At 46.3% G+C, this 26,410-nt stretch overlaps 1 protein-coding gene across 2 annotated transcripts in view; it reads right to left on the bottom strand.

The window, feature by feature from the left end:
• EIF3M (eukaryotic translation initiation factor 3 subunit M) overlaps nucleotides 1-26,410 on the bottom strand; it is a 165,447-nt gene that overhangs the window by 7,953 nt on the left and 131,084 nt on the right. For both annotated transcript variants that reach the window (XM_078680850.1, XM_078680851.1), the window contains one exon: nucleotides 15,254-15,335. In XM_078680850.1, the coding sequence (XP_078536976.1) occupies nucleotides 15,254-15,335 (82 nt within the window). The remainder of the gene's footprint in view (nucleotides 1-15,253; nucleotides 15,336-26,410) is intronic.

Here is a 26,410-nt window from a genome sequence, read left to right as displayed (position 1 = left end):
ATTTGTCGTCTGGTTTACCAGCAAACTACCGGGTTTATATAGTTAGTATCTATGAGAGTTAAGGGATTCCAATGTAATGATTATGATCTTATTTATTGCTGTTTTATATAGTGCTGACTTGACCAATTTTGGTTTCATAGCAGTGTACATATATGTGCAAGCAAGAAGCTGTGGTTGAGTTTTAGTTGTTCATCTATTAAAGCCAAATCAGTGAGAAATGCATCACTTTATGTGAAGGCACTATGAACAACCATATTTAACTTTAAATCTACCCCCCGCCCCTCCCCCAGGCCGAAAATACAAAACATAGGGCCAACCCCATAACCCAGATGGGAGCCTGGGGTACACACGATATTTGAGATGAAGACTCCCTAGGTATCATTTGAAGTATAATGTTTTATGCTTTCGTTTGACATATGCAATATACATTTGCAAACATATTGCAGACAGCACAGTGCACATTAAAAAGTAAATAAACAGGGCGAGGATGAAAAAGTGCAATGCCACAACTGGACATCAACAGATATATGCGGCATATACTTAACACTCGATTTTAAATAAATATTCAGGACTTACTAATTCAATTTCAGAAACGCTAAAAGGACAGAAAAAACGGGATAAAAGTGTGTTAAAGCACTCTTCCAAATCCGTGGGAAATTAATTAATGAATATTCCAAAAAGCTTATGTTGTTTGAGATGTCCCTCAGTTAATCATCTGTTTCCAAATATCTTGATTTGATTCACTCCACACCTGACCTACGTTCGGAAACGGTGTATTTCTGCGCGCTCGTTTATCTCGTACGCAAACTAAATATGGAAGATGTTAAACGGAAAAAGCCTCGATCGGTTTCCTCCTCATTACATATTTAAGTTTGAAATTTACAGTCGGCTGAAGTTCCTTTAAGATCGTGAAAGCATACCACTGTTGTGCTAATTAACAGTAATGATCAAAGACTCGCTATAAGACACAGTCTCTGCAAAATATGCAATCGCCATAACTCAGATGAACGAGGTATACTGGCAACAGTAACTAACTAGGCTTAATGGAAATCTACAATCAATTAGTGCACATTAGCCCTAATTAACAAATGCAAATGAGATGCTGATTAGTTTCCTGAAGCAAAAAGGTTGCAGATAGCTTATAAAATATGGACATGTTAGGGCGATACAGTTGACAAGATAATGGTACTGTTGGCCCAAGTTGTCGTCATTAAATTGGAAAACAAATTGCCACTCATAAAAGAATGACATCTGCAAGGGTCTTTCAACACTATTCAGCACACTGCAGCGAATAAGCAAGGGTGTTTGCAAGTAGGCTGCACATTTGCACATATTTTTACAATCCATAAAGAGCACTTTTGAAGTCACTCCATTTTGTAAAACAGTATTACATCTTTAAAATATAGCTGACGGGATAATGTAAGGAGATAGCCAGCCAAATTAAAAAAGAATGGTAGCAAAATGACTACTCTGACGTCTACAGATTTAACACAATTAGATTCATACAAAATGTATGCCATTATTTTAAATTTTAGTACACCAAAGAATATTAATTCTTCTTACATAACAGAAAAAACAATATGACTATATGGTCTACAACATAGACTGCTTAGCGATAAAACATTCGGACTGAGGTGGAACTTGCAAACGCATAGTACATGACCATACCAACAGGATAAACATCTCATCAATTTGCCATTCCTGTGCTACAACAGACCACAGATGGTACTAAAATCCGGTAAGAAATTGATCGGACAAGTCTGACAGCTATCCTACAACACATTTAACATAATAAAGAATAAAGATCTTGAGCGGCTTCCTTCAAACTTGGGCAAGTGTTTCACAGAATCTGAGGAATGACTTACGGTAATTTAAAATTTTTTTTTTTTTTTTTTTTAAAAAGGATAATGCTGGCCAATCTAAATTCTGCCTTTGAACACTGTAAACTGTCACACATCTTTTCATATGTTAAGTATTCACGAAAGACTGAGCTAAAAAAACAAAATATGAAGTAAACAGAAGAGTAACCAAGTAACACTGCAGCAAATCATATTGTTAATCATAGACTGATTAACAATAATCAAAATAAGCATTTTAAAAAGTGCTATACTACGACCAGAGTTAACTTTGTCGTATTGTTTTTTTCCCTTTTTAGCCATGTTGGACAGCTGCCTGCGCTGCTGTACATGTTATAATACATGTAAAAAAAGCAAACAGAGGGGGCATACTGGGAGGGCAGCAATCAACACTTAGGTGGAAAGTGGGGGTGGGGGGGTTTGTATGGCCAATGGACAGTGAGATGAGGGTGGGGAACAACAGACAGCAGCTGGGTAAAAAAAAGGCTTACGCTGTCAGCGTTGGACGAGTCAGCACTTTCACCTTTTTTTCCTCTCTTTAAGCCATGTTGCACAGCCGCTTGCGCAGCTCTATGACATGTAAAACAAAAAAAGGGCGTGCGTAAGTAATACTAGGGAGGAGGATGGGTTAGTGTGGGACAATGGACAGCAGGAGCAGGGGGGACAAAAGGCAGCTTGTTTAGAAAGGAAACAAGCATTGGCATAGCCAATAGGTCTCGCCTTTGGGACATTATAAGTGTTTAGCCACGCAACACTTGATTTTGTTGCACCAAGGATATTGTGCTGGATAACTAAATACTTATAAGGTCCCAAAGGCGAGACCTTTAAGTGATCTTCCTTTTTTTCTCTCTCTCTCTCTTCACACTGGGCTGGCATCAGGACACTCTTCCGAGTAGCTGTGTGCATTATAAAAATGGTATAATATAACATAACATTGGCCTGTGCCCTACCAGCAATAACTAATGCACATTGACAATCCTATTTTAACAATACTGTCCAACAGTGGAATTTCAAAAGACCCTCTTAGCAATGGCTGTTGCTAGAACCTGGGCTGCCAGCAATGACACACCAGCACATTCTTGCTATCAGCGCCCTGCTAACAATGACCCCAGCAGTAACCTGACAGCCAGGCCCTAGCAGCAATACTGTGGGGAGTCTCTAAAGCAGATTTCTAGTGGAGGAACACAAGGGATCACAGATAAATTTGGCAGGGCGATCCCACAAAGGACAATCATGAAGATGTGTACGTGAGTTTTATAACTAAACATTTATGCAAATTGAATTGAATAGTGCTATGGTCTGTGTGAAAGGACACAGTGTTTGAAGTGTCTCAATCCGTGCCTTTCTCCTCTTCACATCACTCTCTTATGCAGCCTCTTTGTTCGACATTTACACTCCTTTTCTCCTCATATCTTTCTGAAGCACTCAATCTGCATATCGCACACCTCGCTGCTTTCCTCTTCAGCACCCTGTTTCAGTTCTCTCTTGCACATACTTCCTCGGAAGTGCTTCGCTTCACTTCACCAATCCTCCACACATAAAGCATCCACTCACCTCTACGCACTGCATTTTCTTAACTTTTGCCCTGACAATATTTTAACAGCTGTGAACCTCCTTCACACATTTTTGCATATAATCACAATTACAATTTGGCACAACTGACATTGCTCTGTGTGCTCTGCAGAGGGGGTAAGGTATGGGGATGGACATGTATTCTCGAAACCCTCTATGACCGCTGACAGGAACTGGGATAAATTTGCACTGCATTCGCCCTGAACACCCCAGCTCTCAGTCCTGGCCTACCCAACATCCTGAGCACACACAGTTACATAGGAACAACTCTTTTCACACTACGCACTATCAATGAGTAATCTGTTACAAGAAAAACAACAGAAAAACATTATGGTGGAAAAAAGCTAATACTCATAGGGAATAAAAGAGTAAGTAAAACATCAAATGTAAACGGGAGCAGGATCGCTGTTCCCAGGCTGAGGGCAGTGTCTGTTTTTGATGGCTGCAGATGTCCCAGGTGGTGGAGCACACTGGGGGCCAGGATATTTCAAGGTAGGGACGATGGCCGTATCAGCCCCCACACCTATGTCACTGGCAACACCTTGCAAACCACGCTGTCATGCCAGTGCCGTATCACCAATGCTATGTTAGCAATCTCATACTTAGCCATCAATACTTCCCTAGAAAGCAATGCGGAACCTTTTTCACAAAGCGCGCAGAGCAACGTCCTTCCGGCATCCCCTGTAAAGCAAAGTGCCCGGCAATGCTGTGTGAGAGCCGCCCAAGCACACCTTGAGCCTCAGCCGCGCGCAGGCTCTGTGGCAGCAGAACACTTTTTTACTGAGGTGGCAAAAAACGTTTCATGTGCTTCCCGCCATATTGCTAAAGCCTGCCCTCAGCTCCATGGTAATTGCTTGTGTGGATGGGTGCTCCGTACCGGCGCAGTCCTCCAGTTGTCTGTTAGTGCTTGCTCTGACAACCCCTTGCACTGTCGTCTCCCCTGACACACGAAAACATTGGCCCCAAGTGTCACTCACTTCTCTAGAGGTGCATTGTGCGTTGATGTTATTGTGGCTGTGTGGTGGGCTGTTTGTGGCAGGCATGTGGCCACCTGCTGTTATTGCTGAATTCCAGCCTGGGACCTGTGCAGTGAGGCATCCCCTTCGCCGCCCTGCCAGCGCCAGGCATCGTCGCTGCTTCTGACTAATTCACTCTGACTCCGCTCTGCTGCATGGAGCCGGTGCAGCGTCTATTCATAGCCCCGCAGTGCGCGGTCGAGGAGGCCAGGCACGCCCAGCCACCGAGAGCTTGCGGCTCCTTCGTTTCTTTATTAGTCAAACCCTGGAGGATTTGGTTTCTTTCCTTGCTCGTTTGCGGCATTGGGTGATCAAGTTGCAGGATGCTTTCAAGCTAAGTAGTTCGGGTGGTCTTCAGAGTTTTCCCGGGTCTAGATTATGCGTTCAGTCCGAAGTGCAGGTGGTTCCCAGAAGCAAAGGTTCTGGGCATCCTGTCCGGTCAAGCAGTACGCTGTGGCCTGCTGATCAGGGCGCGAGCTCTGTCATCTCGGGTGTGCTTGGCTCCTTCTTGGAACAGCAGTGACTTTTTTAACAGTGTTTTATTTGCTTACGATTTTTGCATAACCCCTGCTTTAAGGCCCGCAGAATAATAGACCATGCGCTCACACCTCACGTTTCCTCTTAAAAATCCAAAGCATTTCTTTTATTTAGGAAGTGTGCAAGTGGGTTCAGACAGTCTTCTAAAGACAGTGCACCACACTTTTTTTGTGTTTGTTTTCTTGTTTAACTTTGAAACTCCTCCACCAAGGAAGCAGACCTCTGCAGTAATACGCCGTCATCCCGGCCCAAGGCGATCCCGCCGCAACAAGCACACGGCTGTGGCTCCCCCGTTTGGGAAGATTATCTCTCGCCCATGCAAATCTGGAAACCATAGGAAAACGGTTCCGGACATATCACGCCATACAGGCTAACCCACCCCCCATCACTGGCAAAGGTCCCTGCCTCCCAATCACTTACAGCTTTTACCGTCTTTGCAACTGCACGCAGCTGCCCTACTGGTCAAACGCTCCCGGTCACCCGCCAGTGGCGATCCACCCATGTAGCATTGGCTACCACTTCTCTCAGCACCACTTCACAGTCATGCATATTTAATGTCCTGAGGATGATCCTGTATTGTTCTCCGTGATCGAAACGTTGTCGACACCTAAAACTTCTCATACATACACTTTTGATGTCATTATTTGTTTGTGTAGAATCGTTCCTTGCGATTTGTTTGCTTAATTACCTACTTGTTAAGAAAACAAACCGTGAGCATTGCCTGAAGCCCCCCTTCTACGTTTCCCGAACTGTATGTCCTAATGTCTTTGTAGTAGGACACAGGCTTGTGTCCCACATTCAGTATCCTTTTGTACTGAATCCAAAAAATTGTCTCTAAATTAAAACATTGGACCTCTGTCCGGCTGGACAAGTTCTTGCCAATACAGCACTGATTCGGTTTGTATTTATTTCTCCCCTGTTCATTTGTTTGCTCTTCACTAGGGACCACTGTTGTGATAAATAACTTTGAAACTGAGCACGGCGCCGCTTCACGGACCCCGCGCTCGGATTATTTATATATTTCTTATCTTTAACACGGAGCGCGGTGTCCTTTAAGCGGGCGCTGTGCTCAGTGTTAAAGTTAAGAAATATATAAATAATCCGAGCACGGTGTCCATGAGTCGGCGCCGCGCTCAGTTTCAAAGTTAAACAGAAAAACAAACAGAGCGCGGTGCACTGTCATTAGCGAGTAGGTCCCGCCATTGTCCAGTGAGTGCTGTGTGGGCAAGCACCGCGATTCTCCCACATTGTTTAGTAAAGAAAATAGTGCTCACAAACTAGGTAAAGCATCCTGTATAACGCCGCCAGTAAACGATCCAATCCCGGTGGGAGGGGCCAAAAGGAGACAAGGTGGCAACATGGAGGGACTAAGAAGCCTCCTTTACAATCAGAAGCCAGCATTTTGCATGTAAGATGACCCTACCCAATTAAAAAGATTGGCGGGGCTTCAACTCCGCCTCCGAGAGCTTCGGAATCTGTATTGATTCCAAGAAGCTCTCGAATGCCGAGAGCCGCGCATGTGCGCGGCTAACGCCAGCTGAGACCTAAAAATGTGGCATCAGCAACGAAAGCAGCGGATGAACCCTCCAAAAAAAAGGGACTAAAAGAAACGAACAAAAACGATAGGAAATCACACACAGTGACCAATAGAAAGCACAGAAATGAGAGTGAAAAGAAAGTCAACAAATAGTAATGGGTGGGCTGTAAGCCTCTTTTAAGATTTTATTTTTATTTACAAGAAATTTTGCAAGCGAAACCGAAAAATTATCAGATGAGGTGGTAAATAAGATTACCATCTGATGAGGAACCAATTCATAGGAAACAAGACGTGCAAATAATTATCTAACAAAAAGACATTAAAGACAGTTTTGCCCCGTCCAAGGGAGCATCAACATACGCCACAAAAACGGGAGAAAGAAATTGAAAGGCAGGTGCACAGAAGAGAGCCTTAAATTGGCCAACGTGCACATTAAGTTTCAGAAAACTAGGGAAGCATGCTCTAACTCCCTTATTCCCCGCAAAAAAATAAGCATAGTGAACAGATTATAATTAAAGGAAGTGCCAGGTCTATAAAAACAGGCAGGTCTGAAATTGAGCAGTCCTTTGTAAGCCATCAAAGCAATCTTGTACTTAAACCAATCTCTCAAAGGAAAACTGTGCAGCTATTGTACACAAGGTGTTGTGGTCGAAAAAGAACTAGCCACAGTTTTGTACCAGATGAAGCTCTAACCACACAAGAGGAAGCTCCACAAAGAAGTTTGTTCTGTACTCCACATAAGTGAATATAAAAACATGAATCAATTATTCAAACTTGAGAAAAGTAGCATGTAAATGCAAGCCCAAGAAGAAGCCTTTTAACAGTCCAAACAAGTGGCTATGATCCGCTTTGGCATGCTGCAGTGTCCCTCAAATAGAGGATAAAATTAAGCATCTCCTTAGTTTTAGACTTCTATGTCCTGGGTGGTAGAGCAACATTGCAGTCAGTTAAAACCGAAGAATTACAAAAAAAACAACTCTTGCTTTTTTTCTTCAATCTTATACCACATAAAAAATAAATAAACAAATGAATGTAGTTTATAAATAAGGCAGCCTGCAATAAAAAACAATAAAATTGCAATCACATATAATTTGAAGAGAGCATTATAGGTGCTTACCTGGCAGGCAGGTGCATCAGAACAGATACTGAAGCTTTTGTTTTTTTGTTTTAATGTACGTAACAGAAAAATATGATGTTCACTGGCACAAAGAAAATATACCATTAGTTCAGATTTACTATAACCTGAAGATATAGTTTAAACACAAATATGACTGTGAAAGTATAAAGAATGGAATAGGGAAGAAACAGTGCAAAAGTATTGTCCAATCGGCCCTGGCAGTGTAGTGCACTTATTTTAGGCGATGTGCACATGATTAGCAAAATGCTGTCACTCCGGCTGGGAGAGAGCAAATGGGCTGACCTGACCCATTGCCTGTGCTGTATGCAGTGACAGACGGGAGGTAAATGTGAATGACAGCTGGCTAGGCCAGTGGATGAAGCGGGCTGACCGAAGTCTGTCTATGTAAGCATTTGTTATATAATTAATTGAGGCTAGCGTAAACAACTGAAGCTATTTGAGACATTTCTTTGTTTATTGGCGACAAACTATGTTACCCTACAGTAAAATGAGGATTTCAAGTAGGAAAAGAAAAGGTATTGTAACCCTTTCTCTTCAGGGAAATCGCTCTTTACAGAAAGGAAGAGAAACCGCGATGATTAAATCGATAGTTTCTACTCAATACGCAGTTTAGGATTTTAACTTGGCACGTATTAATATGTAGACAATCAGAAACTTTAAATAACGTAAAATAAGCTTTCATCAGATATGCGGCATCAGGACAAATCAGCCAGCTCAAACGAACAAGTAAAACGAGCGCTTTAGCTGACAAAACGTTCATTTTTCATCCTCAAACTTTTTTTTTGCCTATAAGCAATGTTGGAAAAAATTAGTAGCCGACGATCCTGCTCACTGTTTTTAATGCCTACCAGAAATATGTGTGTGCAACTCGCAGAAATCGGATTAAAAGCTTGGTGGGGCTAACTCGTCCTTTCATCCATAGGAGGTATTGCAAAAAAAGTACTAATGAGAAGAGTAGTAACTTATTTATAACACCCAACAGACCACAGTGCACATATAAAATAGAACAGGCAGTGGAGAGTAAGCTAACAACAAAACGAAAAACAATAAATTAAACAGTCTCATTGAACAAACAGTTCAGTTCTAAAAATGGGAGAATATTAAAATAAGTAACTGAAATAGTGAATGCCATCACTTTTAAGCTTAGAATTTAGTTATTTAATGGTTGCATGAGTGATACAAGTACTACTGCAAACAGATCTCTGCAAGAAAGCAGTACTATCACACGGCTTCCGATTACAATTCAGTTATATTCCTTGCAAAAGCAAATACAAGTCACAACGAGCAGGTAACAAATTAAATTTTAACACGGAAAATAAAAGTTTGATGAAAACGAAGGGAAAATATCTATATTTTAAAACACGAACATTAAGGGCTCGTCACAAAAAGGACCGTTCAATAAATAGAAATGACCCTTGTATTCCCGGTTATCGATGGTTTCAAATTCAACATTTTCCAACCTTTACCTTTTCTATATTCCAAAGCAAACTAATCTACACTCTGTGTAAACATACAAGACTATTGCAGTTCTCGGCGTAATGACAGCGTTTAGGTAAGATCCGGTCGAATTATTTACACTTCAATTCAGATTTCCACTCTAATCCTGTGTTGTTTTCTCTAAGCATTCATTTGGTACCAATATGTCAAATTTTTAGTGCAGTAATAAAAAAATGCATCATTGAACACCTCCAGCATTGCCACTGACCCTTGTCTTAAAAAGCTGCAATATAGAAAACGCAATTTTAAAGCACTCAATAGCTTATGAACCGCTGCTCCTTCGAAACAGTCAATTACACACCAATGGGGGAGTGTCAAAGTGTTAATTAGTACTCCTTTTTTCCATAGCACGTAAATAAAGAGCGCGCTGACATTAACATTCCATCACACAGCTCCATGCGATGAAACAAATTAACTCGGACAGACAGTGTCTTGCCTGGTCTGGTGCATCCGCGAACTATTAAACGGACAACACGTGTACCGTATTGAGCGCTTTTACCATACAGCAAGGCGCCTATGCCGTGGCAGCTGAACCCATGGGGCTACGATTGAACGGCAGGCCCGCCACAATGCAAGTGGCGCATCTGCTACTTCGGCTCCAGCCTTACCGCCGACAGCACTATAGAAACGTATAGGACAAAAGGAGGCTCCCAACTGAAGTCACTTGTATTCCAAAAAACATCCTGCAGTTCAAAGCAGGTGTTGCTTCTTGTTCGGTTCTTTTCCTGGTCTAGTCTACACTGCCATCCTTTTCAGGGCTCGAGGCACCCTGCCTATTTCCACAGTGTTCATAGAATATGTTCTTAGAAGCTGCTTCGCAGCACGTTCTCATAATACATCAGCCTTAAACACAGACAAATAGAGTAGCCTTCCCGCAGGCCTCCTGGTTTAACAGCGTCTCCATTGGCACCCATATTTCTGCATAATTATCTTTTTCTTATTTTACTGACAATTATCCACATTTATTGAGCGAGTGCACTGTAGGCCAAGTATCACTGTCCATATTGGGTAGGATGCTTGTGGTTGTGAATTTCTCGTTTCACCCATTAAAAAAAAAAATATGGTAACAGGAAAACTTCTTTGTCTGTCTGTACTTAACCACAGACGCAAACGAGCATTGGCAATGCCAATATGTATAGCTTAAAAAAAAAAAAAATGCTCCACGGTAATGAGAGGCATTACAAGTAAATACGATGGGAATTTATATGTATTTGTGTGAAAGCAAAGAACTGTTGAATAATATTGGTGCGTATTAAAGGTCAAGTGAGAGTTGCGCTGTCAATCCAGACCTAAAAAATCTATGTAGGTTAATGACTTCACTCCTCCCATCTGTGCTGCTGCAACAGAAAAGCCACAAATTATTTAGTTGTCAAAGACGCTTTAACAGCATTCAGGTGTTGTGTGTGTGTGTCTGAGAGTTCAAGCTTAGGCAGCTGGATAAGTAAACTAAATAATCCCATCTGCGTGGAGGGCTAGCACTATTTTTGTTGATGCACACAACTTCTGCCTAATCAAAACATGTACTCCTGGCTCCCAACATGTGGGCAGAGCAAAAGCCAGTGATGATGCCAAGTCGGACCATATAAACCAGGAGCAATGGTCCTAATGAGATGAGGTTTACACTGACACAACCAAGATTTATACCACGAACCTTCTCTGCTTATAACAACTTTCACATAAACATGCTGTACTTGAAACGCAGTGAAAGCTTACCTGTGAAAACCACATGTATTAAAGCACAGGTAAACCGACACAGCTCACCTAACTCAGAATCTCCTTAGTTTAGTGATTGCTACCGTGTAAACAGTAGCATATACTAGAAGAAGAAACTCGAACCCAGAGGAAAGACTCGTTTGGAAAAGAACAGTAAGGTGGTACACTGTCAATAGTATTGGTGATTGGATAGTAACCGGCTGAACAAGTTGACAGCAGAAAATAATTAGAATGAAATATTTATTGAGCTTAAACACCATTTGTCTTTTGGACCATTCAGTTATGGTAATGCTCATCATGAAAGAGACAGTGTGGGATCTGTCAGTTGTCTAAGACAGCGGTTCATAACCTTAGGAAGTCTGTGGACACCCTAGAAACTGCCCCCCACCAAGCAATTTCCGCAATGTGACCCACGAAACAAGACAAAAGTACAGAAACAAGTATACATCAAACAAATACACAACTCAATTAATCAAAAACGCAAACATTTCATTTTGATAAGTTCAAACCTTCGAATCCTATAAAACACTTAGCACGTTCAAAACAAATGACAGTGATAAACTGGCTGCGAAATGGAGCACTCAATTAAATCTAAACATTACTTCCAAGCAGATAGAGAATTCTCTTGTTAATATCAACAATCTTGTACGCTCATCCAGCCACAGGCTACAACAATATAGAACGACCTGTATGCTCTACTACACACCTGAAAGAATAGCCAGATGGCCCCCGAACCCCCGAACCCCACCTTTAGCAGTCGCACCAAATGTCCTAAATGTTCGATCGAAGCAGCCAATTTAGTTCATATTATGTACTCTTGTCCCAAACTTAAGATCTTTTGGGACGATATACTGAGTGTCCTTAGACTAAAAAACATCTCGCTCCCCACCATCACGGCTGCTTCGGTCTTGCTAGATCTCAATCTCTCCACATCCCCACAACCAACCCTAACGACTATACTTCTCTCATGTGCTAAATTAACCCTGGCCAGGGCTTGGATAGACCCAGAACCACCGACGGTTTGGAAGTGGTGGACCCTAGTAACAGAGGTACACGCTATGGAGCTAGCCTTAGCTAATCTCAGGGGAACACGCTCACTGATTAAATTCGATAGAATTTGGGGTATTTTCCTAGACTAAAAACATCACTTTACTTTATTCTAATGCTGTATAACTGTTAAACCTCCATGTTTTAAATCTGTAATAGGAATTCGCTTTACTGTGTTTACATACCAAAATTAACTTGTCTACAACATATTTAATTTAGATGTCTCTTAGTATATACATGTGTATGAAATTATCTATGAATTTTTGTTGCTATCTTTCTGTCATCCTGCTAACATCAATAAAAAATTTAAAAAAAAAAAAAGATAAGTTCAAACCTTCTCATTAAAATGTCAGTTTCATCTCTAGAAGGAGGAGGGATATGCTTTTCTCTTGTTTTGTGTGCTCCTAATGCAGTTTTTTTGTTAGTGCCTAACCATGCTTAAATTGAGGCCACCAATAGTCCACACTGGATTCAGTTTGTTGTACTTTCTCTGCTTTCATGTGTCTCAGCGCCATGTGATATCAAGGCAGAAGATCGGATTGTTTCTCTCTAAACCTAATATCTGCACTAATTCAATCTCCAACTAGCACTTTCACAGAATGCAAGCTAAAAACTGGAAGAGAAAATTCGTTCCTACCTTATCTCGAGTTTCACACACAACCCTGCAATATTTTGGAATGCATTCGTAATCTAAGCATCTTCCTACCCGAGAATGAATAGGAATAGGTCACACAAAAGTCAATGCTTCCTGAAACTGGACAACTGCAACGCTATTTGGTGCTAGTCTCCTCACCGATCCATGGTGAAGTGCTCACTATAAACACATGCCCAGTTAAGGAAATATGCCAATATGAGTTACTCATCCTAGTCGATCAATTCATTCACAAGGTCATCATGTAGTTATTGTCTGATTTCATACGAATCCATGATCTGCGAAGTTTTTTCCGTTCTTCACAAACCTCTGACGAATCTACCCTCTGATTTGGACACTATTAGTTTGCAGTAGGTGGCACCACTGTATGGAACTTACTTCCGAATTACTCATACCCAACTTTCTCTTTAGGAGAAAAAAAACAAACTTGAAAGCCTGGTAGTTTCAAAAAGCTTATGTTGCATGTTCTTTTGTTTTCCTACATTCCTTCTTGCTATGCGTTTGCCATATATATAAATTCTTACAAATTATACAGTTTTAAAAGAAGGGCACTTTTGAAAAATCACAGCAATGCAAGGATTTTCAAAATTGTTCAAAAGATTAGAAAACCTGATACGTTTCACCGTTCAAAAGCAGTTTCAGCTTTCTAAGCTGGTTAGCCAAATAAAGGCACGTGAAATGAAAGGCAGAATGCACCCATGCAAGTCTTAACTGCTATGTGGTCTCCAACAATCGGAGAAATATTGTGGGGCCAATGCACCTGTCCTCATAAACTGTGTTGCAAACAGAACTGCATAGACCACCATCACCACACAACTGGCAGCTATCAAGTATTTGACTTTACAAGTTGCAAAGTTGTGATTCTAGGCTATTTGCAAGTACTTCTGGGAAAGGATGTAGGACAACTGGGGGTTAGAATAACAGAGATTAACTAGACCAAAAATGTCTATGCATCAGTGAATTCCAAGAAGCATATCACCCGTGCGAAAAATAATGCATTTGTATATAATGGGAACAGCATCAACTAAATCAGCTTCCTAGTTAACTTTCCCATATACTAGAAATAAATAGAGCTACTTTCCAGGAACAGCATGTAAGGGCCATTAACCATTAATTTGAGTTTTTTGCTACCATAAATAGGAAGATCTGATGTCCACAGCATATTATATGAGTGAATTTGCTGTTAATGCTAATTCGTGCAGGTTTGGCATATACTTAAAGATAATCTCACCATTTAGAAAATGGCAAGAAATTACCTAGGATATTGTTGAATACCTAATCGTACATGTGCACAGAGAAGTCAAGACGTTGACTAGAAATCGATGGAATAATGGTAGAAAGGGCAAAAGCTTCCTGAGTGGAACAAACATTCTGAACAGTAGACCCCAAAACTATGAGCTTGGTCGACATTAAACCACGGACAGCAAGCTATATCCAACAGATATTGCATGTATTCCTGCAACTTTCGTAGGTTACGACGCTGGACACCGATCTAAGACCTTTTAAACTCAGCCTGGCACCATTTTGGGCTATTCCTGCAATTTCAAAATAGATGTGCATGAGTCTTTATATTTCTGTATATTATACTGAGTCAAAAGGGGACTAGTATTACGTTAGTTGTTCTACAGACCGGCCGGCTAAATAAATAGAACTGTTACTATTTGCTTTCCAAGATCTTCAACTATTCAAATATTGCCCCACGTTCTTTTATCATCCACACGACGAGAATATAAAATTAACTAGTGCTCGCCTAGACAACTGATGAATCTTCCTCTTAATGCAGGAATAGGTGTTGAAGCAAGAGAAAGATTCCTCAGCTATTTGCAGCCGTAGGCACTGTCCTATTACTAGGGCACTGTCCTATTACTAGCCTCCTGTCAATTTGCAGGACTAGAAACGCCTCCTAAAAAATGTTAAATCAATGGCTGTATGCAGCCCTGCGCTTGCATGGCAAGTCGCCCATCCCACACCTAACTATGCACTCTTTAAAGCTGAACAATTTATAGTCTGCAAGCACGTGGGTTTGTAATTGTAAACACAGCTAGAGTGAGGGTGATCAGAAAAGAAGGTTCATGTATTTGAGGGCGACACCTCATGTGATTAAGCTCATTCTATTCTGTAATTTCCATATTCATATTTCACAGAGTAGCAGAATCCTGAATAGAATATGAGACTGATAAATGTATCAAATGAAAACATCTCTGGAAGCTCACCATTGCAAAAGTAGGGCTTTGTCCGTATAAGCTCTAGGTATTCAAGCCCACGTTAAGTAGCCTGTGAACGCCAACACTCGCCGTCCAGCAAAGAGGACACAAAGCAGTGGATAATAAAACAAGAACATGACAAACTGCAATTTGTGTGTTGACGTGGCAACATCACTGTGCCCCCTTTCCTCGTATCAAAAGACGTCCCAGACAAATCTGCCTTTTTAGTCCCACCTCCCAATCTTTTCAGTTTTCTGCAAGCATTTCGCCGAGTCGTTTCTCTGGACACTTATTACATTCATACACATTGGCCACTGGGTTAGTTATCTTTTAATAAAACATTTAGTTCAGCCTCTCAGCTACATAGGGGAGTGATCTAAAAGTACAAAAAGCATGCTGTTTACATGTGTGGATTGAACAATTCTTTTCAACTGATCCAGCAATGGCTTAGTTTAACACGCAGCTGTTTTTCAACATAGCTTACCAAGAGAGTCGATGAAGTCTTTGTTATTCTGATAAAACTTGAGATAGGACGACAACTTAGCACTCACAAATATTGTCAAAAGCTGTGAAAATGACAAACATAATATTTTAAGCAATAGATCAGTGCTTCTTTTGTAGATGCAATTCATAATGTATAATGTTGCAAATAACCATTGTGCCAAATAAATATAATGCCAAGGAAATGTTGTACACTAGGAAGACATTTGCAAAAAAATCGTTTACATAAGGTACAAATGAGTGGGGTGGGTAATCCCACATAATAATTGGAAAGCCTGGGGTTTAGAAAGCAAGAAATCCTAAAGCAAAAGTACTTTAGTGATACCCAGAAATTGTGCAGCATAATAACATCAGTTCATTAGTTCGTCTTTTTTACACATCTTAACAGTGTTTGGACAGAAGTTTCACCTTATTAGTACTAGCTTAACACCCAAATACAGCAATATGCACCTGAAAGGTGAACAGTCAATATTTGTGAAGAGCCTTCTGCTGCACAGCAACGTGTGACCGCATTATTTGTAACTTTTGATTCTTTGAGCTAAGAAAAAAATGCTTTTTAGGTCTCGCCTACGCAGCGCGCACATAGGAAAAAAGACCTTTTGAAATCGATGGAGTTTGTGTCCCAAAACCGAGCATGCATTGCATTGCTTTGAAAGGCAACATGTGCACGTTCCGCAATTCCCTTGCGGGAGCAAGCTTTCAAACCATATGTTTGTAATTAACATATGGTTACTGCTCGCTCCTGCAAGGGAAACCGGCGCATGCCCCCTCCTCTCTCCCCTCCTCCTGCTGCCAGTGCGAGGCGTACACTCTTTTTATGTGAACGCAGCCGAGGTCGCCTGGAGCAGGTAATTGGGAGTGACCAATAAGGTTGCTGTGCTCCTGAACTGGCAGAATCGAAGCCGCTGGCAGGTCATTGTTTCAGTAACCGTGTGCGGTTTGCTAGTTTAAATGACTAGCGTTCACCTCCCCTTTTTTCTCAACACAGAGAGCCCTGCTGCACTTGTCCCGTTCTGTCTTTACTCACTTTTTAGTTGTTAGCGCTGTAAAAATTCCGGCAGACATGCTTTCCATTGTTTACCATCCTGGCCGCTCCCTTCTGTCCCCACCCACCACCACCCTCCCCGAACACAGCCGGCAGCACGCACTTCATGGCGCTGCTAGACCTCTTCCGGGGGTCCCGGGACTGGACCCTGCTCCTCGACAGCAAGGAAGACGAGAGGAGACAGGAAGCTGCTCGGGGGCCACATGGATCTGCCGAGGGGAATGGAGGTGAGGAGAGGTGGGGATTTCTGGGCAGGCAGGATTGCCAAGGGGCACAGAGGACGCCACCCGCAGGCCTGGCTGTGTTTCTGGGATTGCACCATGAATGTACATTGTAGAACAAGAACTGGAATGTATATATGTTTACGATCCTGGTGCATCTGAATTGTAACACTACACGCATTTAAATGGAATTTGCGTTTGCTATGTTCATTTGGGTCAGATTTAGAGTTGTTCTCTTCCATAATTACCGTAAAGCTTTATCTGGCTTGTTTCTGAGAAAATCAGCAGGGTCTGTGTGGGACCCTTTAGAAGTAGATCCGCATTCCAGTTACGACAGCTGGTTCCAACCTGTCTCATCCTATTTGCTGGAAAACTCACTTTAAGATGAGTCAGAGGGGCGCCATGCTGACGGGAAAGTTAGTCTCCGTTACTCAAAGGGATTCTCCGTCACTCTTTAATTCAAAGGAGCAATCCTAAAGTTTTGATCAACATATTTACATGTAGAAATGTCATTTGACAACTAGGCTGCTGGCGTATAAAATTACAGAAGTTCTCGAAAGATCCTTCTCAACATTTCATATTGGGAAGAATTAGCGGTGCTGCATAAAGCTGCGAAGGTTTCTGTTGGCTGTATGTCCTTCAGCCTCTTTCATTATGCATTTGCCTTCTGTGATCAGCTCAGTTTTTGGGGGTCAGAGGTCAACCTTGAGTGGAACAACACTGGGAATGGAGGTTGACTTAAAGGCCTCAACCGCTTTTTTAAATTTGTTTTCCTCAAAGGTTATGTACTGCTAATTACTTGCTTCTCTGCATCTGTAGACATGGACAATTGAGGCTGTGCGTCTTACTGGCATGTCTGAACTGGACAGTGTCTGCACCCATGTCCTTGTTTACGAAACGGGTCTGTGAACGAGCGTTTAATTTACAGCTGTATGCTGCAGTCACAGGGCGGGACTCAGTGCCACTGGCCAGGTGATGATTCGCTCTTCACTCTCTCATTTACAAAGGCAAGTAAATATAATATTTCACGGTAACTTGGATGCATGTGTGCTTCCTTTTGTGTGAGGTGAAGCCACTGCTTTTGTTTTAAACATCATCCCTTCCCCTTCTCAAAGAGCTCAGCCTACCATCACAGATGTCTGTGATGTAGACCGCATATTATCATTGTGTGCTTAGTGATGATGCTTGGGGTAATGGTTGCACCTCCAGGAGCAGGATCAAATATAATAACACACACCTCGCTATTGACCATATTGCATTAGTTAGTGATAGATTCCTTACCTTAGAATATCCCCAGGCGCCAGACTGGATCCGGAAAATTTTGCGTAGCAATACCCCTGCGTGCCGGCAGGCGTCGTCCGCGGCTTCACGTCCGTCGTCGGCGTCGTTAGTGCCGGAATGACGTCGTCGGAGTACTTAGACGCCGGCCTCGTGTGCTGACGTCAGTTCTGATACACAGCTTTTCCGCGCCAGATACGCAGAGCCATGATAGAACCAACACTGGTGCCATGAAACTAGGGCCCTGAAAGGGGATGACCTTAACCTTCGATATCGGTTAGCAGAATGGGGAGGATGGGTGAATCGGTAAGGAATCTATCACTAACTAATGTCTCTTACTGATATATCGTTACACAAGTAGTAACTTGTGCATCTGAAAGAGACACGTTAGTGATAGATTCCTTACCTTAGAATAGATACCCCAGCAATACCAACCCCGGTGGTAGGTCTGTGAACCAATAATCACACCAGAAAGTCCTGGAGGACGGAACGGCCAAAGAAGCCATCCCTCCGGACTTGGCTGCCAAGACAGTAGTGTCTCGCACACTTGTGCAGCGAGGCCCACGTAGCTGCCTGACAAATGTCCTGCAGTGAGCTAAAAAACGGTGATGGATCAAGCCCTGATCTTTTGACTGGGTAGGAGTGTTCTGCTTAATTCAGATACTCTGTCCATCACCACCCCCCTTTTTGAATCGTTTTGGCCACCACAAGTGTGGAAGGGTATGCTCAGATGTGAGTCCCTTGCTCACTGCACCATCAGGATTCAAGCAAGCCGGGCCGAAGACGGCTGTAATGCCAGAAACCGGTCCCCGGAAGCTTGTTTCCTTTCCAGTAAAGAATTGGCTTGGTAGTCTGGTCTGCCCTGTTCCCAAGATGCACTGGGCCAGGGACAGACTAATTTGCATGTAGCCAGGTTCTGAACTGGGATGGTGCAGTGAGCTAAAAAACGGTGATGGATCAAGCCCTGATCTTTTGACTGGGTAGGAGTGTTCTGCTTAATTCAGATACTCTGTCCATCACCACCCCCCTTTTTGAATCGTTTTGGCCACCACAAGTGTGGAAGGGTATGCTCAGATGTGAGTCCCTTGCTCACTGCACCATCAGGATTCAAGCAAGCCGGGCCGAAGACGGCTGTAATGCCAGAAACCGGTCCCCGGAAGCTTGTTTCCTTTCCAGTAAAGAATTGGCTTGGTAGTTTGGTCTGCCCTGTTCCCATGATGCACTGGGCCAGGGACAGACTAATTTGCATGTAGCCAGGTTCTGAACTGGGATGGTGCAGTGAGCTAAAAAACGGTGATGGATCAAGCCCTGATCTTTTGACTGGGTAGGAGTGTTCTGCTTAATTCAGATACTCTGTCCATCACCACCCCCCTTTTTGAATCGTTTTGGCCACCACAAGTGTGGAAGGGTATGCTCAGATGTGAGTCCCTTGCTCACTGCACCATCAGGATTCAAGCAAGCCGGGCCGAAGACGGCTGTAATGCCAGAAACCGGTCCCCGGAAGCTTGTTTCCTTTCCAGTAAAGAATTGGCTTGGTAGTTTGGTCTGCCCTGTTCCCATGATGCACTGGGCCAGGGACAGACTAATTTGCATGTAGCCAGGTTCTGAACTGGGATGGTGCAGTGAGCTAAAAAACGGTGATGGATCAAGCCCTGATCTTTTGACTGGGTAGGAGTGTTCTGCTTAATTCAGATACTCTGTCCATCACCACCCCCCTTTTTCAATCGTTTTGGCCACCACAAGTGTGGAAGGGTATGCTCAGATGTGAGTCCCTTGCTCACTGCACCATCAGGATTCAAGCAAGCCGGGCCGAAGACGGCTGTAATGCCAGAAACCGGTCCCCGGAAGCTTGTTTCCTTTCCAGTAAAGAATTGGCTTGGTAGTTTGGTCTGCCCTGTTCCCATGATGCACTGGGCCAGGGACAGACTAATTTGCATGTAGCCAGGTTCTGAACTGGGATGGTGCAGTGAGCTAAAAAACGGTGATGGATCAAGCCCTGATCTTTTGACTGGGTAGGAGTGTTCTGCTTAATTCAGATACTCTGTCCATCACCACCCCCCTTTTTGAATCGTTTTGGCCACCACAAGTGTGGAAGGGTATGCTCAGATGTGAGTCCCTTGCTCACTGCACCATCAGGATTCAAGCAAGCCGGGCCGAAGACGGCTGTAATGCCAGAAACCGGTCCCCGGAAGCTTGTTTCCTTTCCAGTAAAGAATTGGCTTGGTAGTTTGGTCTGCCCTGTTCCCATGATGCACTGGGCCAGGGACAGACTAATTTGCATGTAGCCAGGTTCTGAACTGGGATGGTGCAGTGAGCTAAAAAACGGTGATGGATCAAGCCCTGATCTTTTGACTGGGTAGGAGTGTTCTGCTTAATTCAGATACTCTGTCCATCACCACCCCCCTTTTTGAATCGTTTTGGCCACCACAAGTGTGGAAGGGTATGCTCAGATGTGAGTCCCTTGCTCACTGCACCATCAGGATTCAAGCAAGCCGGGCCGAAGACGGCTGTAATGCCAGAAACCGGTCCCCGGAAGCTTGTTTCCTTTCCAGTAAAGAATTGGCTTGGTAGTTTGGTCTGCCCTGTTCCCATGATGCACTGGGCCAGGGACAGACTAATTTGCATGTAGCCAGGTTCTGAACTGGGATGGTGCAGTGAGCTAAAAAACGGTGATGGATCAAGCCCTGATCTTTTGACTGGGTAGGAGTGTTCTGCTTAATTCAGATACTCTGTCCATCACCACCCCCCTTTTTGAATCGAATGTCCTGCAAGGGCACTCCTCGGCCTAAGGCAGTCGTAGTCGCCGTGGCCCGAGTGGAATGACCCTTCAGCCCAACAGGGGGTTCCTTCTTAGCCATGGAGTAACACGTTTGGATGCACAAGGTGATCCATCGAGAGATGGTCCGCTTGTTCACCGCCCGTCCCTTCTTAGCGCCCACGTAAGAGTTGGTCATCCACCCGGAACTGGCGTGTGCGGTCTAGATAGAATGACAGCGCACGTTTTGGGTCCAGACGATGGAGCCGCTCTTCCTCTTTAGAGGGATGCGGAGGCGGAAAGAAGGTGGGCAAGGTGATGGACTGCCCGATGTGGAAGGCTGTGACTACCTTGGGCAGGAAAGAGAGTCTCGTCCGCAACACAACCTTGTCCGGATGGACAGAAAGGAAAGGAGGTTTGGAAGAAAGAGCCTGGAGCTCTCTCACTCTCCTGGCAGAGGTGATGGCAGCCAGGAAAGCAGTCTTTAGAGAAAGAAGACTTAGAGGACAGTTATGAAGTGGCTTGAAGGGAGCACACATCAGAAGGGTAAGTACAAGGTTCAAGTCCCACTGAGGGATCACGAATGGAACAGGAGGGAACATGTGTGTGATGCCCTTCAAAAACCTATTTACAATGGGGGACTTGAACAAAGATGGCTGATCAGGTAGCCTTAAGAAGGCGGAAGGGGGAGAAATGTAGCCCTTGATAGTGCCCAGAGCAGAGCCCTGCTGCGCAAGAGCAAGAAGGAAGAGGAGAACCTCAGAAAGGGGTGCAGAGAGAGGATCCACAGCCTTTGCTGTGCACCATGCCACAAATCTGTTCCACCTGCAGGCGTATACCGACTTTGTGGAGGGACGCCTGGCTGCCAGAATGACATTACAGACTTCAGGAGGCAAGTCAAATGGCCTCAACTGTTGTCGCTCAATCTCCAAGCTTGTAGGTGGAGACTGGACAGGTTCGGGTGGAGGACCGTCCCCTGCTGCTGCGACAGAAGGTCCTCCCGAAGAGGCAGACGAATCGGGGGATCGGCAGACATGCTGATTAGCTCTGGATACCAATATCTTCGTTCCCAGTCTAGAGCCACAAGGATAACCTGGGCACGGTCGCGCCTGATCTTCTTCAGCACTCTGGGCAGAAGTGGTATAGGCGGAAAGGCGTACAACAGACCGCAACTCCACTCGCGGCGAAAAGCGTCTCCGAGCGAGTGCCGCCTTGGAAATTCCAACGCGCAGAACCGATGACATTGCGCGTTCTCTTCTGTGGCGAATAGATCTAACCAAGGCTCTCCCCACTGCTGAAAGAGGCCTTGCGCCACGTCCGAGTTTAGACGCCATTCGTGATCCATCATGCACCGATGGCTGAGTTAGTCCGCCCTGGCGTTCAGAGAACCTGCCAGGTGTTGAACCACCAGGGTCACGCCCTGATGTTCCAGCCACTGCCAGAGGCGCAGAGCCTCCTGGCATAGGGTCCACGACCCCACCCCGCCCTGTTTGTTGCAGTACCAGATGGCGGTGGTGTTGTCCGTGAACACCTGCACTACACTCCCCCGGACAGAGGGGAGGAATGCCTTCAGTGCAAGTCGGATTGCCCGCAGCTCCAAAAGGTTGATGTGGAGCTGGGACTCCGCCGGAGACCAGAGGCCTCTGATCTCCGCCTCTCCCATGTGGCCCCCCCAGCCCTGGAGGGACGCGTCCGTCACAACAACGTGCTCCGGTTGGGGAGGGAGAGGGATCTGCCGCTGATCCAATCGCGGTCCGTGAGCCACCACTGCAATTGTCTTGCAGTGCCTTCCGAGATCAAGACATGGTCGGACAAGTTGCCCTGATGCTCGGCCCACTGAAACTTCAGGTCCCACTGCAGAGCCCGCATCCGCCACCTGGTGTGATGCACCAGAAGGATGCGGGAGCCCATCAGCTCCAGAAGCCGCAGCGTCAACCTGACCGAGACTCGGGATAACAGCTGAAAGATCGGAACCCGCTGTTCAGGAGGATAAACCCGAAACTGCACCGAGTCTAGAACCGCTCCGATGAAGAGGAGCTTCTGAGAGGGACACAGGTGTGACTTCGGCACATTGATGGAGAACCCCAGCAGGTGCAGGAGGTCGCCGTAGTCTGGAGGTGGCTGACGACTGTCTGGGGCGAGCCCGCCTTCAACAACCACTCGTCGAGGTAGGGAAAGACTGAAACCCCTAACCTGCACAGATGAGCTGCGACCACCGCCATCACTTTCGTGAACACCCGTGGGGCGCTGGTAAGGCCAAAGGGGAGCACGGTAAACTGAAAGTGCTGATGGCCTACCGTGAACGCCAGGTAACGCCGGTGGGCCGGCAGGACGAGGATGTGAAAATAAGCGTCCTGCAAGCCAACGCTACCATCCAGTCTCCAGGGTCTAGGGCCGTAAGTCCAAGATAGGGCGGAAGCCCCCTTTGCCCTTCTTGGGTACCAGAAAGTAGTGGGAGTAACAACCACACCCTACTTCTGGCCCAGGAACGCGCTCGATGGCCCCCTTGGCCAGAAGTTGCAAGTGATCCCCGACACGCGGTGGTACTGCGGTGGCATGGCTGGAGGGGTCGCCTCGAAGGGGAGGGAGTAGCCCCTTCGGATGATTTGCAGCACCCACCTGTCTGACGTGACAGTGCACCAGTGGAAGAGGTGATGGCGGACCCTGCCTCCCACTGGCGTCACATGGGCCTCAAAGCACGGACTAGGACGGTTTTGAGGCAGGTGCTGCAGGGGAAGGTGTGGACTGGCCGCGCCGTTGTCCCCGACCGCTGGCACGGCGGTTTCCACGGCCCCCACCGCGCTGTGTAGTAGTCTGCGGTGCGTGGCTGGCAGAACGTGTGGGAACGTCCCTTCCTTGGCCACGAAAGGAGCGAAAGGCACCCGTTTGCTGGTGTGGGACCGAGAGGCCCAAGGACTTGGACGTAGCCCTGGAGTCCTTAAATCGCTCAAGCGCATGGTCTGCCTTGTCGCCAAATAGGCGACGGCCATCAAATGGTATGTCGAGAAGGGTGGCCATGACATCGGCCGAAAAGTTGGCGGACCTCAACCAGGCGTGGCATCGAACTGCCACCGTCGTTGCCATCACTCTGCCCAGTGAGTCCGTGGTATCCAGCCCACACCGGATGGAGTAGCGCGCTGCATCCAAACCCTCCGCAAGGGCTTGGGCGAGTTTAGCCCGGACCTCCTCCGGGCATTGCGGCAGCACGTCCGCGACCGTGTCCCACAGAGTGTGGGTGCAGCGGCCCAAGAGGCATGCGGTATTGACAGACCACAGTCCCAAACACAGGGACGAGAACACTTTCTTTCCGAATTGCTCGTACCTCTTGGATTCCCGATCGGGTGGAGCCGTCGGGAATGCGGTCTGGGAAGTGGAGGCCTGGATGACCAGGCTCTTGGGGGTGGGATGGGTGGACAAAAAGCAAGGGTCGTCCGTGGCTGGGCGGTAGCATCTGGCCACGTTCCTATCCACAGGCTGACCTGTAGTGGGATTGGACCAAGTGCCCACAAGAACGTCACACAGGGCCTCATTAAACAGCAGCAGAGGCTCAGTGGAGCATGCCTTCGGTTTAAGGACCTCAGTGAGGAGGTTAGCCCTCACAGCCGCGACGGGGAGCGTCAGGCCGTCAACACTACACTGTAGGCAGCCCCCTCCTCCGTAGCCGCGGTGGGAGGGGAGACAAATCCAGTGTCTGGCGAAATGTCAACTCCATTGGCCTCCCCAAGCTCATATGTCCAGTCCTGTTGAGTCCATAGACCCCTCCCAATCACCCTCATCACCCATCTCCTGAAGTTCAGGGTCAATGGATGGGGCCGGTTCGTGGAAATAGAAATCTCCAAACGACGTCGAGAGCGGCGTCCAGCGGCGCCGCTCCGGCACCGGAATCGAAGGGAGGATTGGGGACGAGGACGGCGCCGACAAGCAGCGCCGGGGGTGACACCCGCTGGGCCGGCGAGGTCGTGAGGTCAACCGGCGACGACCCGGATCCGGAATTGTATCCAGTGAGGGCCTGCGGCGCCGGGACCGAAGTCGCCGGCGGCGCCGGGGCCGAGGCACCCGACGGCGTCTGAGCCGAAGCACCCGACCCGCCAGGCCATCCAGCCGGGACCGTTGGGCCCGAAGGCGCCACGGAACCCGGCTGAGGAGGGAGGGACCTCATGGCCATGAGGTACCGCTCGACCTCCTCCGGCGTTGCATCGTGCCTAGGGACCTGCAGGTGTGGGGCAGGATGCACCGCCTGCGACTCCATCGCAGGCGCGTGGGTGGTGTCACCCGAACATCCGGCCGCGTCGTGCGAGCGTCGGAGGAACGATGACGCCGCTCCGACCGCTCATGCCTCTTACCTGAGGAAGATCCCGACGACGGATGCCGACTCCCGGAGCTACGAGGGCTCCGACCCCGCGACCGGTCCTTCGACCTCCTGTGGGACCGGGACATGGAACGGAGCGGGGCCGACTGCCGGAGCCCTAGTCACTTGCGGGACCGCTCCCGCCTAGCCTTTGACGCCAGGGCCCGGCAGTCGGGGCAGATGCGGTCGTCGTGTTCGAGGCCTAGACACTGAAGGCACCGGCGATGGGGGTCGGTAACCGACATCAGTCGGTCGCACCTGGAGCAAGGTTCGAAACCGGGCATCCCTACCGGCACCGAAGGAGTCGAGAGACTCGAGAAAGAGATGATCAAAAAGATCAAAAAGTTTAGTCAAAAAGTGACTAAGGGGTAGAGCTTCTCCGGATCTGCACTAGCTGGCGGGGAAAAAAGAAGAACTGACGTCAGCGCGCGAGGGCGCCGTCTAAGTACTCTGACGACGTCATTCCGGCGCTAACGACGGACACGGAGCCGCGGACGACGCCTGCCGGCGCGCAGGGGTATTGCTATGAAAATTTTTCCGGATCCAGTCTGACGCCTGGGGATATTCTAAGGTAAGGAATCTATCACTAACGTGTCTCTTTCAGATACATGGTTTGCATTACGGTATTTGAGCCTGCATTAGAAATTATTGCTCGAGTGTACAGTGCCAGAATGGCTCCCTGTGTGCATATGGTTATCCTGGCGTTGAAAAGGGTGATCAGCTACACAGCATTGGTCGTTGCTGCTGGATTTAATAGTACTAAATAAATGCTTGTGGTGCAGCTCTGGCCATCAAAACACCCAGAGGGAGTGCTAATCAACCCAGAGCAGTTGAACTTTTTATTACACAGTGCAGAAGACCGCAAGTTTTTTTTTTTTCGCCTTATGGTTCTTGGCTAGCCTAACGTTCGTCTTTACATCAAGGCTTTTGCATGTGTGCAGCTGCCCGCTGGCCCACCTGGTGCGCTTGTTGATTTGCTCTGCTCTCGTCCGATTCCCTTTCTGCTACACTGTGGCGGGGCGGCGCTTTGTTGCCAAGGATTTCTTCTGACTCTCTCCTCGCCTCTCCACTGTCCTCCTCTTTCCCATCTACCCAGTTTTTTCTTCCCTCCCCTTTCTCTCATCTACATCTCTCTTATGTATCCTTCTCTTGTCCCTGTCTTCTCTCCCGCTCTCCTCGCCCCTCTCTCTCTTCTATCACTCCCCTATGTTCTGATCTGCTCCTCTTCCTCATGCCCACCCTCAACTACCCCCAAACTATACATCTCTATCATCAATCCTCCTTTCTCCTAACTCTCTGTGATTCCCCCCTCTCCCCATCAGCTGCGCCCCTTCTCTCTACTACAGCCTCTCTTCTTCCCCTTTTCTCCTCTGTGCTCACTCCCTTCCCCTACCGTCTCTCTGCACGTCCTCTCCTCCGCTGTAGCACTCCGGCACCACGTGTTACCACTATTATCCCTCCCTCTTTCTTCTCTTCCCTCTCACTCCTGCATC

The sequence above is a fragment of the Lissotriton helveticus genome, chromosome 3_1 (genome assembly GCF_964261635.1).
Source record: "Lissotriton helveticus chromosome 3_1, aLisHel1.1, whole genome shotgun sequence".
Classification (NCBI taxonomy): domain Eukaryota; kingdom Metazoa; phylum Chordata; class Amphibia; order Caudata; family Salamandridae; genus Lissotriton; species Lissotriton helveticus.
This window is presented reverse-complemented; position numbering and strand designations above follow the sequence as displayed.